The following is an 11,685-nucleotide window of genomic DNA, read 5'->3' as shown; positions in this document are numbered from 1 at the left end:
GGATGAGACATTCCTCTTCCCCAAGACAAGATTACTGTATATGGACAAGCATTCCCTGGTGACGGGCCTCTCCTGCATGGCAAACAGGCCATCCTTGGCTGCACAGCTGGGAGAGATCCCTGCTGGCTCCCCCAGCCATGATTGCCACTGTCAGAATTCCAGAACAAGGCTTTATCTCGTGGGGATCTGGCAGTGGGGCAGAGCCAGGCAGGAGAGGCTGAGGCCAGAGAAGGCCCACAAACAGCTGCACAGCAAAACCTTTGCTTTTCAGCTTCTTAGCAGCTTTTAACCATCAAAGAGGGCCCCAGGCTCCTGGTGGTGCCTCACTGTGGGTCCCCACAAGCACAAGAACCTGCCCTGCAAAACAGATGAAACAAAACTTTTTAATATTATTTTTCCCTCATTTTGGTTTTTTTTTTTTTTTTTCCCTCTTGTCCAGTCTTAAAGTCAGAACTAAGATGAAGCCAAACCGAGGTTGTGATGCTGGCTCTGCTCTGAGCTTCCTGTTGCCCCACCAGAGCAACTCTCCCAGCACAGGGACAGTGACAGATTGGCACATCATGGAACAGGTGCTATAGAAACCACACAGTTCTCAGAAGCAAACGATTTCTCACTCCTCCCCCCTCAAAAAATAACCCACTTAGTTCACATATTTTCTCTCTATACTGTATATATATTATATATAGACACGATTCTCTGGTAAACATTTACAAGATATTGTAAATAACATTGAAAATTTCTATCTCCATTTGCACAACAGCGCGCACTCACACGCCAGCACACAAGGACACACAGTCAGGTACAATCAATAAATAAATACTTTCCCCCCCCACCCCAGAAATTATTCAAAAAACACTGCTATTGAGCGGCCCAAAGACACTCTCAGTTAATACAGACAGCAAATATTGTGCAGAATTTCTTGGCTGTTTTTGTTTAAAAACCAAGGAATGAAGCTTGAAAGGTTACGTGTCAGTGACGTTGCTTGGTCAGGTGGTGTTTCAGGTGACCTGTGGGTCCCTGTCCCTCAGGAAGGGGAGTACAGAGTGCTTCCCTTTGCCTCTAGACAGGTGACAGATCTGTCCTAGAACCTTGAGGGAACAGGAGCAGCCTGGGAAGGAGGGAGGACACGAGCTTTTCACTCTGCTTGGTGGAAAGATGAGATTCTCACAGGAACTGGCAGATCTCAAGCTCTTTGTTTCCTATGCTACTACAGCCCAGCACCTTTTGGGGTTTTACTACTTCAGGGAATTTCCCAGATTGTTGTACACATCAGTTGGGATTATGAGGAGTGAAGGGCTGCCCCTTGCTCTCCTCCTGCCCCAGCCCCTTCCCCAAAGGGTTCAGGATGTGCCACTGCCTTTTCCAGCTGCGACCTCCATGTCCCAGTATACAGAAATGGCTGATTTGCTCAGAAACAGCAAACCACTCCACCACGCTCCTCAGGCCTTCCTTGAAGCAGCAGTTTTCTCTGGTGAAGACTGACAACCACCTTTTTTCTGCCAGCAACATCTGACACGTGCCACGAGCCAACACAAACCAGCACAGACAGATGTTCCATGGGAGAAGGAAGGGCCCCTTTCCCTCCCATGGGAGCACTCCAGCAGCAAGGCAGGAGCAGGGCCAGAGGAGAGCACACACACAGCACACATTGCACCCGGGAGGAACACAAATTTTTGCAGCAAAACTTGAGAGAAAGTACCCTTAGAGAGAGAGCTCCAGCCCAGTGCCCCCAGCACTGCCCTCCCCGGCTGGGCTGGGCCCTCCATCCACCCACCCCTCTCCTTTTCCTGTATTGTTTTTACCTGAGTTGAAAAATGACTCCAAAGCCTCTGCAGGGCAGCCTGTGTGGGACACAGCAGCTGGAGAGGCACTTCATGCAGTGGGCTCCAGGCTGTGCCACAGGAAAAGTGGCCACACAAGTGCATCTTCCCAAAGCAAAGACCACTCAGGGACCTTGGGCTAGTTTCCTCTCACAGGCCTGTGGGAGAAGTCCACCAAGACCTAACTGGAGATGCTCAGTGGGATTAGGGGACTCAACAGCCAGCCCTGAAGCACATGGGAAACCTCCAGGCACCAAGGGGATTGTCTGAGCTGTTGAGCTTCGAGCTGCCGGTCTTAATGGACAGACAGGCTCTGTCAGAGGGAAAGTCAGGATAACTAGGAGCTCTGACTTGCCTTCTGAGGAGCCCTTCCCTCACAGGAGCTCAGAGGATCAACAAGGAGACCAGACTCCTACCACAAGCAGCTAAAGTAAGGCAGGTAAGGAAACCGCCAGCCTGGAGTTCCCAGAGGAGGTCGGGACCAGATTTCTCAGCGTTCAGAGAACATTACAGAGGCTGGATTTTGAAAAATAAACCCCAATGCTGAATTTGGAGCTGTTCTGAGAATCCATCCACACATGAAGCTCTTGTGTGCTCAGATACTGTAGGAACAATGTAAAATCCCAGGGAGAAAACAGCGCCCTAAAAAAAAATAAAATACTGAAGGGGAAGCAATGCATTGAGGGACAAGATCAAAAGAGGAGTTTCTGTGATCAAAGTCCCCCCCATTACTGGCAGAACCTCGTTGTGTTGGTGGGAAGCTGAGAACTGGCAGCATCCCTGTGCTGCCCGAGCTCGCAGGGCTGGCTGCCTTCCCACACCACAGGGAAGGGCTGCCCAAGGAAGCAGCTTTCCAAGGAATCAGCTTTCCCTCTGTGCCACCAAGCTCGGCTCCCCCAGCTCTGCCCTGGGATGTGGCAATGCCTGGGCAGTTTTGGTGGCCATGGCAGCTGCTGCCCCTCCAAGGCCAGGAAGCCACTGCCTGGTCCTGCTCCCGGCACAGGAACACACCTGGAGGGATCTTTGGTTGAGTCACTGCAGAAGGTCTGAGCCGGGGCCTGTGCTGAGCCCAGGGGACTCCCAGCTCACACAGCAGCACATGTCCCACCACCTGAGTCCCACAGGTGTGGCACTTGGAGAAACAGGAGAAGGGAGGAAGTATCGGAGGGGAGTCCCGGCTCTTTGCGTGCCTCGTCTGCCCCAGGGTCCTTCATTTGTTCTCGATCAGAGTCTGCACTTTATAGACCAGGTCCCGAGCCAGCTTCAGGATCTGCTTGGTGTTGTGGCGCTCGGCCATTTCTGGAACACAGACAGAGGGACCGGACAGGTCAGACCTGAGCAGCCCCCACCCCTACAGCTCTGCTGCCCACATTCCCAACCAAACCTCGCAGGGACACCTGGCTCTGGAGAGCCATCCTTAACCAGCCCCTTGGGATGGGGAAAGCAGCAGGAAGCACAGCCCAACCCCCAGCTCCCTTCAACACGTCCAGGTTGGCCACTGCTGAGGAGGGCAGGTGGATCCCAGCACCACCAGACCCCTCAGAGCTCTGGGTGTGTTCAACATTTCCAGCATTGTCCAGATGTGTCCACAGCCAGCCACGTGCTGCCCACACCTGAGCAGCTGCCCCAAACTGAGCCCGACAGAGCACGAGCTGTACCATTGAAAAACTTGATGATGTCTGTGAAATCCATGTTGTTCTCCAGGATGATGTCCCGGTACATCTCCACCAGGGCCAGGGCTATGAAGAGCACGTAGTGAGCAGAGGACACGTGAGCAGCAGCCCAGATGGTCTCCCAGACGGCAAAGACGTCGTCGTACACCAGCTCTGTGAGCAGAGAACAGCAGTTACCACTCCACTCACCCCACCCTGACCCTCAGAGCTCACAGCAGCGCTGGGGAGACATGCTGGGTGCTTCCTTCCCACAGGAACCTGCTCCAGCTGGAAGCAGTAAATCTGTCATCTGTAGGGAGAAATATTCTGCCCTGCAGCAGGTGACACAGGCCCCAGGACACACTCGTGGAAAGGCTCAGCAGCAGCTCTGGAACAACAGGTTGTGTATCTAGACAGAACAATCAGCCAGACATAAACCAGGGAAAAGTGAAAAGGAATTCCAAGTTAAGTTTAAAGCTGCTGAGAAGCCTGGAAACAGACCCTGCCCCACCCTTGGGTGGTCTCAGCACACACCTCTCTTGAAGTCCAGGAGAAACCATCGGTAGCAGAAGTAGAAATGAGTGTAATCCCCATTCTGGTGCATCAGCTCAAAGAGCTCAGAGTCCAGAATCTGTCAAAAAAAGCAAAAGGAAACTCAGGAATGCACACACAAGGCACCGGCCATCCCTCTGCCTACTTCCCTCCATCCCACTGCTCTCCTACTGCATCAGCTCCCACCAGCTCCTCCCTCCCTTTCCTGGCACACACTGCTCCAGGCTGTCCTTAGAGCCCCTGCTGTCTCTCCTGCTACCCAGCACTGAAACCCCTCCTCAGCCCCTCCAGGACCAGCTTCCCCTCTTGGGTGTGAGGAGCCACCATCCCCATGCCAGGAACCCTCACCTGGATCAGCGACCTCATGTTGGCAAAGTGGGTGTCCATGGCTCCTCCGTGGGGGAAGTTCTGATTCATCCTCTTCATCAGCTCGGTGAAGCAGCTGAAAGCCAGAGCCTCTGTGCAGGGAGGAGAGACATCACTGCTGGGCTGCACAGGCACTGCTGCTGCTGCTACAGCAACATCCTTCCCAAAAGCCCACCCTGGCCCCAAGGTGGGCTCCTGGGAGCCAGGCAGCACCATGGACAAACAGGATCCTGCTCCACATGCCTCCAAGCACTCCACTGCAAAGGGTCACCTCCAACCTGGTAGATCCCCCCAGCAGACCCCCACACACAGGGACAGGGAAAGCAGAGCAGAGCCACCCACTCACCATCATCCAGGATGACCAGGAGAGGGGCCAGCAGGTCACACATCCCCTGCACGTAGCCAATCTCAATGTGCTGCCAGATGTAGCTGTGTGAGAGAGCGGGAGAGGTGACCTGGGACCTGAGTGCCACCACCTGCCACCTCCCTTGCCCATGCCCTGTCTCCCTTCCCAGGATGCTGGGGCAAATCACACCTGTTCATTCTGTTATCCCTGTGCTGCAAATTACTCAATTCTTGTGGTGACTCCCAGGTAGGACATGCATGGCACAGTCCTGGATCTACACCCTGCTATGGCCACATCCAGGGTCAATCCAGGGCCGTGCCATGGCCATTGCATGGAAAATCAGCACAGGGAAAAGCAAAGTGGGAAAGTACAGAACAGTGGGGTCATTAGTTAAAGGGCAGAGACTGATAGAATTTGTTAATCTCTCATTCTTATCCTTCTCCCTCCATTCATCCTCTTGGTTCTCTCTGCAGACACTGCCTGCCTCGCCTTCCCATTCCCAGTGTCCCAGGAAGCACCCAGCCCTGCAGGGATATCTTCCCTTATTTGGTAGCAAGGCAAAATGTGTTCAGAGAGGACTCAGATCTGCTGCTGGCACAAGGGAAGGATCTTTTCCAGCCTGACCACTGGTTTTCCAAAATGTGCTGTGCTGAAGGTCTAATCTCAGCAGAGATCTGCAGCTCTGGCTGTCGGGTGAAGTGACAGCACTGATGGAACAGCAGCTTCTCCTCATGTTTGCAAGATGAGTGATAATATTTTATCCTTCGCTGCCTGTGCAGCAGCGGCTGAGCTGGAGCTGGTCTGACTCTGTGAGTGTCACTAGGCAAGCTCGGAGTCACAGGGACTCAGAAATGCACCCAGGTCTGGTTCTTTCCGGGGATTTTGGGCAGGCACAAACCATTCCGGTGCTTCAGGCACTCTCTCATTAACACTACGTTAGCACTGTGGGCTGATCCTCATGAAAACATTTTCCAGGCGTAGTTCAGAAAGCAGGCGGGCTGCACTAGGTTCCTGGGCAGCCCAGGGAGCCTCTGCCTTGGCCAAAACCCCAGGACACAGCAGTGACAGGGGAAGGACAGCCAGACACCTCAGTCTGGGAACCGCAGCGTCCTTGGAGCTGTGGCCCCAGCGCTGGGATGATGAGGGGATTTGGGGGAGGAAGGCAAGGAGCAAAACTCAGTAACCACAACACAGTTTGAGGCTCCAGCCTGCGGGTGAATCCCGGGAAGCCCCCCACAGCCCCCACCTGCACATGACATTGCGGAGCTTCTCCAGGTTGGCGGGGGTGAAGTACCAGTAGTTGCGGTCACAGCGCTGCACGTCCTTCTCGATGCGGTGCAGGTTCACTGTGTACATGTCCAGCAGCTCTGGCTGCCCAAAACAAGAGCAGAGTTGATTTGTTTTCCAGTAAAAAGCAAGGAGAGAGTCGCAAGGGCAGTGGGGCGACAGGGCAGAGTTTGGGTGGAAGGTGGGAGCCCCTCTATGCCCAACTGCAGGCAAATGCAAATCCTGGCCCTCCACTCAGCCCCAGTGAGGCAATCTGGAGTGTGGTGTTCAGTGCTGGGCTCCACAGCTCAAGAAAGACAAGGAGCTGCCAGAGAGAGTCTAGCATAGGCCAGAGAGATTATTTGGGATCTGGAGCATCTCTGTCATGAAGAGACACTGTGGGAGCTGGTCAGTCTGGAGAAGACTGAGAGGGAATCTCATCAATCCATACAAACATCCCAAACTGTGCACCAAAAGGACAGTGTCAGACTCTGTTCAGTGGTGCCCAGTGACAGGACGAGGAGCAATGGCCATAAACTGAAACACAAGCTCCACCTTGACGTGAGGAAGAACTTCATTCTATGGAGGGTAGCAGAGCCCTGGAACAGCTGCCCAGGGAGGGTGTGGAGTCTCCCTTTCTGGACACATTCCTGTGTCACCTGGACACATTCCAAACCCACCTGGACACATTCCTGTGTCATCTGCTCCAGGTAGGAGGGTTGGACTGGATGATCTCCAGAGGGCCCTTCCCACCATTCTGGGATTCTGTGGTCCTGTGAAGCACCCAGGAAGAACCCCCCCTGGACAGGTCTGTACTTACAGAGTAGGTGACACCCGTGGAGGAGAGAGCAGCTGGTTCACTGCTGGTCAGATCAGTGACAGTCAGAGAGTCCAGCTGTGGGTACAGACTCTCCATCTCCGGCTCCTCGGAGAGGTTGTCCTCGCTCTCCACCAGGCTCTGCTTCTCAGCCTCGCTGTCTGCCCAGCTCTCCACCACAGTCAGGGCCACGGTGTCACTGTCATGCAGGAGCCCTGCTGAGCCTTTACCCACAGGGACAAAGTCCACGGTTCCACCAGTGGGAAATTCACTTTCCAGGCTGTCTTGGCCTTGCAGCTTCTCCTGCTGGACACTATCTGTGTCAGGTGGGGCTGGCACATCAGACCCAGCAGCCTTTCCCTGGGAGCTGGATGAAGATTTGGTGGTTTCCAGGGCACTGTCCTCGTTACTGAAGCTGCGCTCAGAGAACCCCGATGTGATGGAGAAGTTTTGGGAAGAGGGGTGCCCAGAATCAGGGGAACACGTGCCGTTGGGAACTGTCCCATTGGGGATCTTGCTTTGTTTGCCATCTTCCAGCTGAGCATCTACTTCAGTCTGTTCCACCTCATCCACAGATTCAAACACCTGCAAAGGGTGAGTGGGAAGACATCCCAGGCATTCAGCAAGTGTTGGGAACACAGGCACTGTGTCCCCAAGAGCTGTGCACTCATAGTGCCCGTGTTCGCAGCAGTGGAGAGGAAGGAAAATCCCCCTTTAGTTTCTTCTCCCTGGATCTGAGCCAGCGCTTGGTCGTTCGCACAGCCCCAAGCCCACAAATCCCTGCTCCAAAGGACTATGCTTTTCTTGGCATTATATACTGGGCAGAAATTTCAACAGGTGTAAAACATCTGGGCATGAGCAGAGGAAGCAGCCACAGACCTTCAGGTGCAAGGCCACAGGGCAGAGCTGAACACTGAGCACAACAAGCAGAGCACAGTTCTGACATTAATAGCTCCAAAGCAGGCTGGGGACTCATTTACCTCTTCCAACACTGGTTCTGTTTGCCAGAAATCATTTTAGTTGTGGTGAGGGGTCGGCCCAAGCCCAGGCAGAGCCGTGGGGTCAAGGAAAGGAGGGACAAGGTGCTCACCTGGGTGCTGGAGCTGGAGTCGCTCTGCAGCCGGGCGTGGTTCTGCCGGCCGGAGCTGCAGCTCTGCGAGGACTGTAGGGGACAGGGAAAAGGGCAGAGAGAAAGAAAAGAAAAAGGGTCGGGGTGAGGGAGCTCAAGCAGAGGTGGCACTTCTGCAGGTGAAGAACAAGCAGAAAATGCATCCAGTAAATTCTCATATTTGATCCATGGAGGGTGTTGCTGTCACATCACTGCTGCCCTATCACCCAGAGCAGTGCTCTGCTTCAGCCCCTGACACTGCTGGGAAGGTGACAAAGCCAAAGCCCCAGGCCAGTGCACTTGTTCAAGTGCTGTGAGTTAGGTCTGAAGGAGCTGCTTTCCTCTGGCCTGCACGGAGGTCATACTGCCTCCCTGGAGTGCAAATTTCTACAAATCTCTGTCCTAATTTGGCAGCAATGCAGCTCAGCCCAGCTCAGTTTACATAAACGATGAAGTCAGGCTATAAAACAGTCCCTCCAAGCATATTCATGCTTTTTTCCTTTTCTTCAAGGACAAATATTGATGTTTTGAGCCAGGCTCAGTGGAAGCAGCTCCTCTCAAAGTCACGAGCACCCTGTTCTGGTTTCCAGCTGAAGCACAGAGGGAAGGGCTGGGCTTTGCAGGCACCAGCTCCGTGCTCAGCTCCGTGGGGTCCCTCTGAGCAACCAGCCCTCAATGGGAGCAAGTCCTCCCCATAAACTGAGCAGAGGCCATGACATCACACACAAACAATAGGATTTTAAGAAAATACAGCACAATCAGAACAGCAGTTGTCCCCACCCTTGTATTGTGGGTGTTTGCTGGGCAGGGCTCTGGTGGAGAGAGGAAGGGCGACAGTTTTCCTCCATTGCTATGGGAGCACTTAAAACAGGAAATTTCAGGTTGAGATGGGAAAAGGGGGAAACTTTGCTGGTGTTCACTCTGCCAGCTCCCTTCCCAGTGCCTGTTCCCAGAACAGGCACATGTAGGTACAAAGGAAGAGCCACGGTGGAGATGCTGAGGGGATGGGAATGATTCCCAGGGCTTCAGCCAACGGAGCAGCGCCTCTGCTCACCCTGAGAGCTGCATTATCCAGTTCCACCCTGGCCCTGGCTCAGACCTGCCTTCCCTGCATCTCTCCCTCTCTGGGCACACACGTAGCCTGCAGGATTGGGGCTGAGCTCAACTCTCTCCCAAAGCACCCACACAAACTTCCCAGAGGGAAGCAGATCAAGTCTCCAGCGCTCACCTCCCCTCACCTCTGGGACAGCAGCCTGAGGCCAGGGAATGCTCTGCCATGCTGGGCTCTTCTCCTCCAAGGACAAAGCTCTCATAGAAACACTCCCTGGACTGTTCCCAGGACTGCATTTTCTTTCACAGGCTTTTCCCTCCACACCCTTTGGTTTGAGCTGTGGATCTCATTCCTCACTGCATTGCTAAAAGCCAGTCCCACTGTGCTGGGTGTCCCCATGGATGAGGCAGTGCACTGAGGGTGTAGTGAGGCTTCTTCCATGCTGGGAAAGGGAGCCAGGAAGCCCAGTGTCCTGCTTCACAGCCCCTCAGTGCCAGGAACATGGTCTTCCTCCTCACCCCTACTTCAAACCATCTTCCATGGAGCTAATCCTCGTGTGCCCCATGAGTATCTCACTTCCACAGACTACAGCAAGGGACAAGACACACAGGTGGGCACCAGTCAGGGAAGGAGGATGGGCAGGACCTGTGTCTCCATCCCACACCGACTCCAGGTGGGCACTGCCCAAGCCCCCCACACCCTCACCTCGTTGCTGATGGTCGAGTCCCTGTGCATCATCCTCTGGATGTGGGAGTCCAGGCTGGCCCCCGAGGAGCACTTGGCCAGGGCTGCGGCGTGGGACTCCTTCTCGCGCTGCCGGACGATGGCCTCGCAGCCCAGCCACTCTGCCATCGTGTGCTCGTAGCACGCCCGGGTCTGCTCGTCAGCCTGGGACACAGGGGGACAGGGGCTGGGAATGGCTGTCCCTGGAGAGCCCCAAACCAGCCCCTCCTCTGCCCCAAGCAGCCCTGCACAGGGGGGTGCACATTCGTGTGAACTGTGGCTGGGTGGGACACAGTCACCCTTACCCTGCACAGTGCCTGACCCACAAAATGTGGCCAAAATTTGGATGGAGAAATGCCCATCCACCTCCTCCCTGCCCTTCCAAGGTGCACAAGGCACTGAACATGAGGAGCTGCACAGGCCAGCGATCAATTCCTGCTGATCCACGTGTTTGTCCCACTCCTACCTACAGCCCAGTCCAGAGTGGACATGAGGCCCAGTGGGCTCACGGGGTGGGCTCTGCAAACAGCCCCTTCCACTGGGCAGCACCAGGGCACACCAGTGAACACACTGGGCTGCTGAGCTGGCAGCACACCCTCACCAACCTCCTTCCTCTCTGCCTCCGTCATCCCAAACTGGTAATGGCCCAGCAGGAAGGGCCACACAGCCTTCCTGATCTCGTGCTGGATCCCGCCATAGTAGATCAACCGCAGCAGCTCCTGGTCCTCGTAACTCTGTGGGAAGAGCCTGGGGTCAGGGACACAGCCAGTACATTGGATGTGAAAGTGTCCCCAGCCTGGCTGTGCCACCCTTCACCACCCCGACCACCCCCAGCCCTGCTGCCCATCTGCTATAGATGATCCCTCAGAGCCCTGCCTGGGCTTAAGTAGAGCCAGAGGCTGCTGTGGGTGGGCATTTCAGCTCCCCATACCAGAGAGTGGCCCACAAAAGTCACTGAGGGCCACTGCTGTGCCTCTGACCTGGCAGCACATCAGGAGCCCACTCGGGACAGCAGAACCTGGGTGACAGACACTGCTGCAGGCAGGCTCTGAGCAGAAGCACTTTAAGGAGAGCAGTGTTCACTCCCCAGCTCCCACGTGCCAAGGATTAGGAGCCTCAGGCTCTGTGCAGCCTGGGACAGCCTGGCTGACTTCCCTCCTTGAGGAACTTGTTGACGTGTTTGACCACCTCCCCATGCTACACCCACTTCAGTGCCACTGCCCTGGGCTCCCTGAGCCCAGCAGAGCCGGTGTGTCCCCAGGGCATGGCCCTACCGAGCTGTCCTGCAGGTATCTGTGCCAGATGTCCACGGTGAGCCCCGCGCTGGCGCTGCAGGGGACGTCGGGGGACACGATGTTGTGGTTCACCAGCGCCGACAGGTGGGTTCTCACCGTGGACAGGTGTCTGCAATAGGCCAGCCCTGCAGCAGGAACACCACACCTTCAGCTGTGGAACTCCGGGGAAAACGAGGATGAAGAGCAGGAGAAAGCTCTGGTGAGGCTGGTCCCTGGGGGAGACCCCCTGCAGCCATACCCAGCCCTCAGAGCAGGGAATCTACTGGGACAGGTCCCTCATGCTGTACCCCCAGTGCTGCTGCTCACGGGGCTCCAGGCTGAGGGTCAGAGGGCAGCTGTTTGCTCCCCACCCTGAGCACGTGCAGCAGACTGGTCCCAGTTCCCCTGACCACTGCCAGCTGCCCCAGCACCACTCCCAGCGCAGAGCCCAGGATCTCATCCCTTATCCCAGCACACATCCCAAGGCAGCAGGGAGGTGACAAGTACTCACATCCATAGAAGGCCCGGGACAGGATCTGGTACTTCATGTTGTCACACAGCAGCTTCAGCGGAGCTCTGCCAACAAAAACCAGCGGGATGTGAGGAGAAGAAATGCTCCTGTGCATCCCCTCAGCCTGACTTTGATCCCACTGATCCAGCTTTGCCTGCAGAGATTCACCAGGGACGCTGCCCAGGTCCAGAGCAGCAAT

The 11,685-nt window shown here is 55.3% G+C and overlaps 1 protein-coding gene across 1 annotated transcript in view; it reads right to left on the bottom strand.

The window, feature by feature from the left end:
• Nucleotides 1-392: 392 nt before the first annotated feature.
• SGSM1 (small G protein signaling modulator 1) overlaps nucleotides 393-11,685 on the bottom strand; it is a 24,892-nt gene continuing 13,599 nt past the window's right edge. The window contains exons 12-23 of the mRNA XM_017734901.1: nucleotides 11,487-11,624; nucleotides 10,976-11,121; nucleotides 10,307-10,435; nucleotides 9,684-9,866; nucleotides 7,910-7,981; nucleotides 6,823-7,404; nucleotides 5,983-6,107; nucleotides 4,737-4,819; nucleotides 4,373-4,482; nucleotides 4,007-4,103; nucleotides 3,479-3,646; nucleotides 393-3,119 (exon numbers count right to left, since the gene is read on the bottom strand). Coding sequence (XP_017590390.1) covers nucleotides 3,031-3,119; nucleotides 3,479-3,646; nucleotides 4,007-4,103; nucleotides 4,373-4,482; nucleotides 4,737-4,819; nucleotides 5,983-6,107; nucleotides 6,823-7,404; nucleotides 7,910-7,981; nucleotides 9,684-9,866; nucleotides 10,307-10,435; nucleotides 10,976-11,121; nucleotides 11,487-11,624 — 1,922 coding nt within the window. The 3' untranslated portion in view covers nucleotides 393-3,030. The remainder of the gene's footprint in view (nucleotides 3,120-3,478; nucleotides 3,647-4,006; nucleotides 4,104-4,372; nucleotides 4,483-4,736; nucleotides 4,820-5,982; nucleotides 6,108-6,822; nucleotides 7,405-7,909; nucleotides 7,982-9,683; nucleotides 9,867-10,306; nucleotides 10,436-10,975; nucleotides 11,122-11,486; nucleotides 11,625-11,685) is intronic.

Source organism: Corvus brachyrhynchos, unplaced genomic scaffold, assembly GCF_000691975.1.
Source record: "Corvus brachyrhynchos isolate BGI_N302 unplaced genomic scaffold, ASM69197v1 scaffold114, whole genome shotgun sequence".
Taxonomy (NCBI): domain Eukaryota; kingdom Metazoa; phylum Chordata; class Aves; order Passeriformes; family Corvidae; genus Corvus; species Corvus brachyrhynchos.
This window is presented reverse-complemented; position numbering and strand designations above follow the sequence as displayed.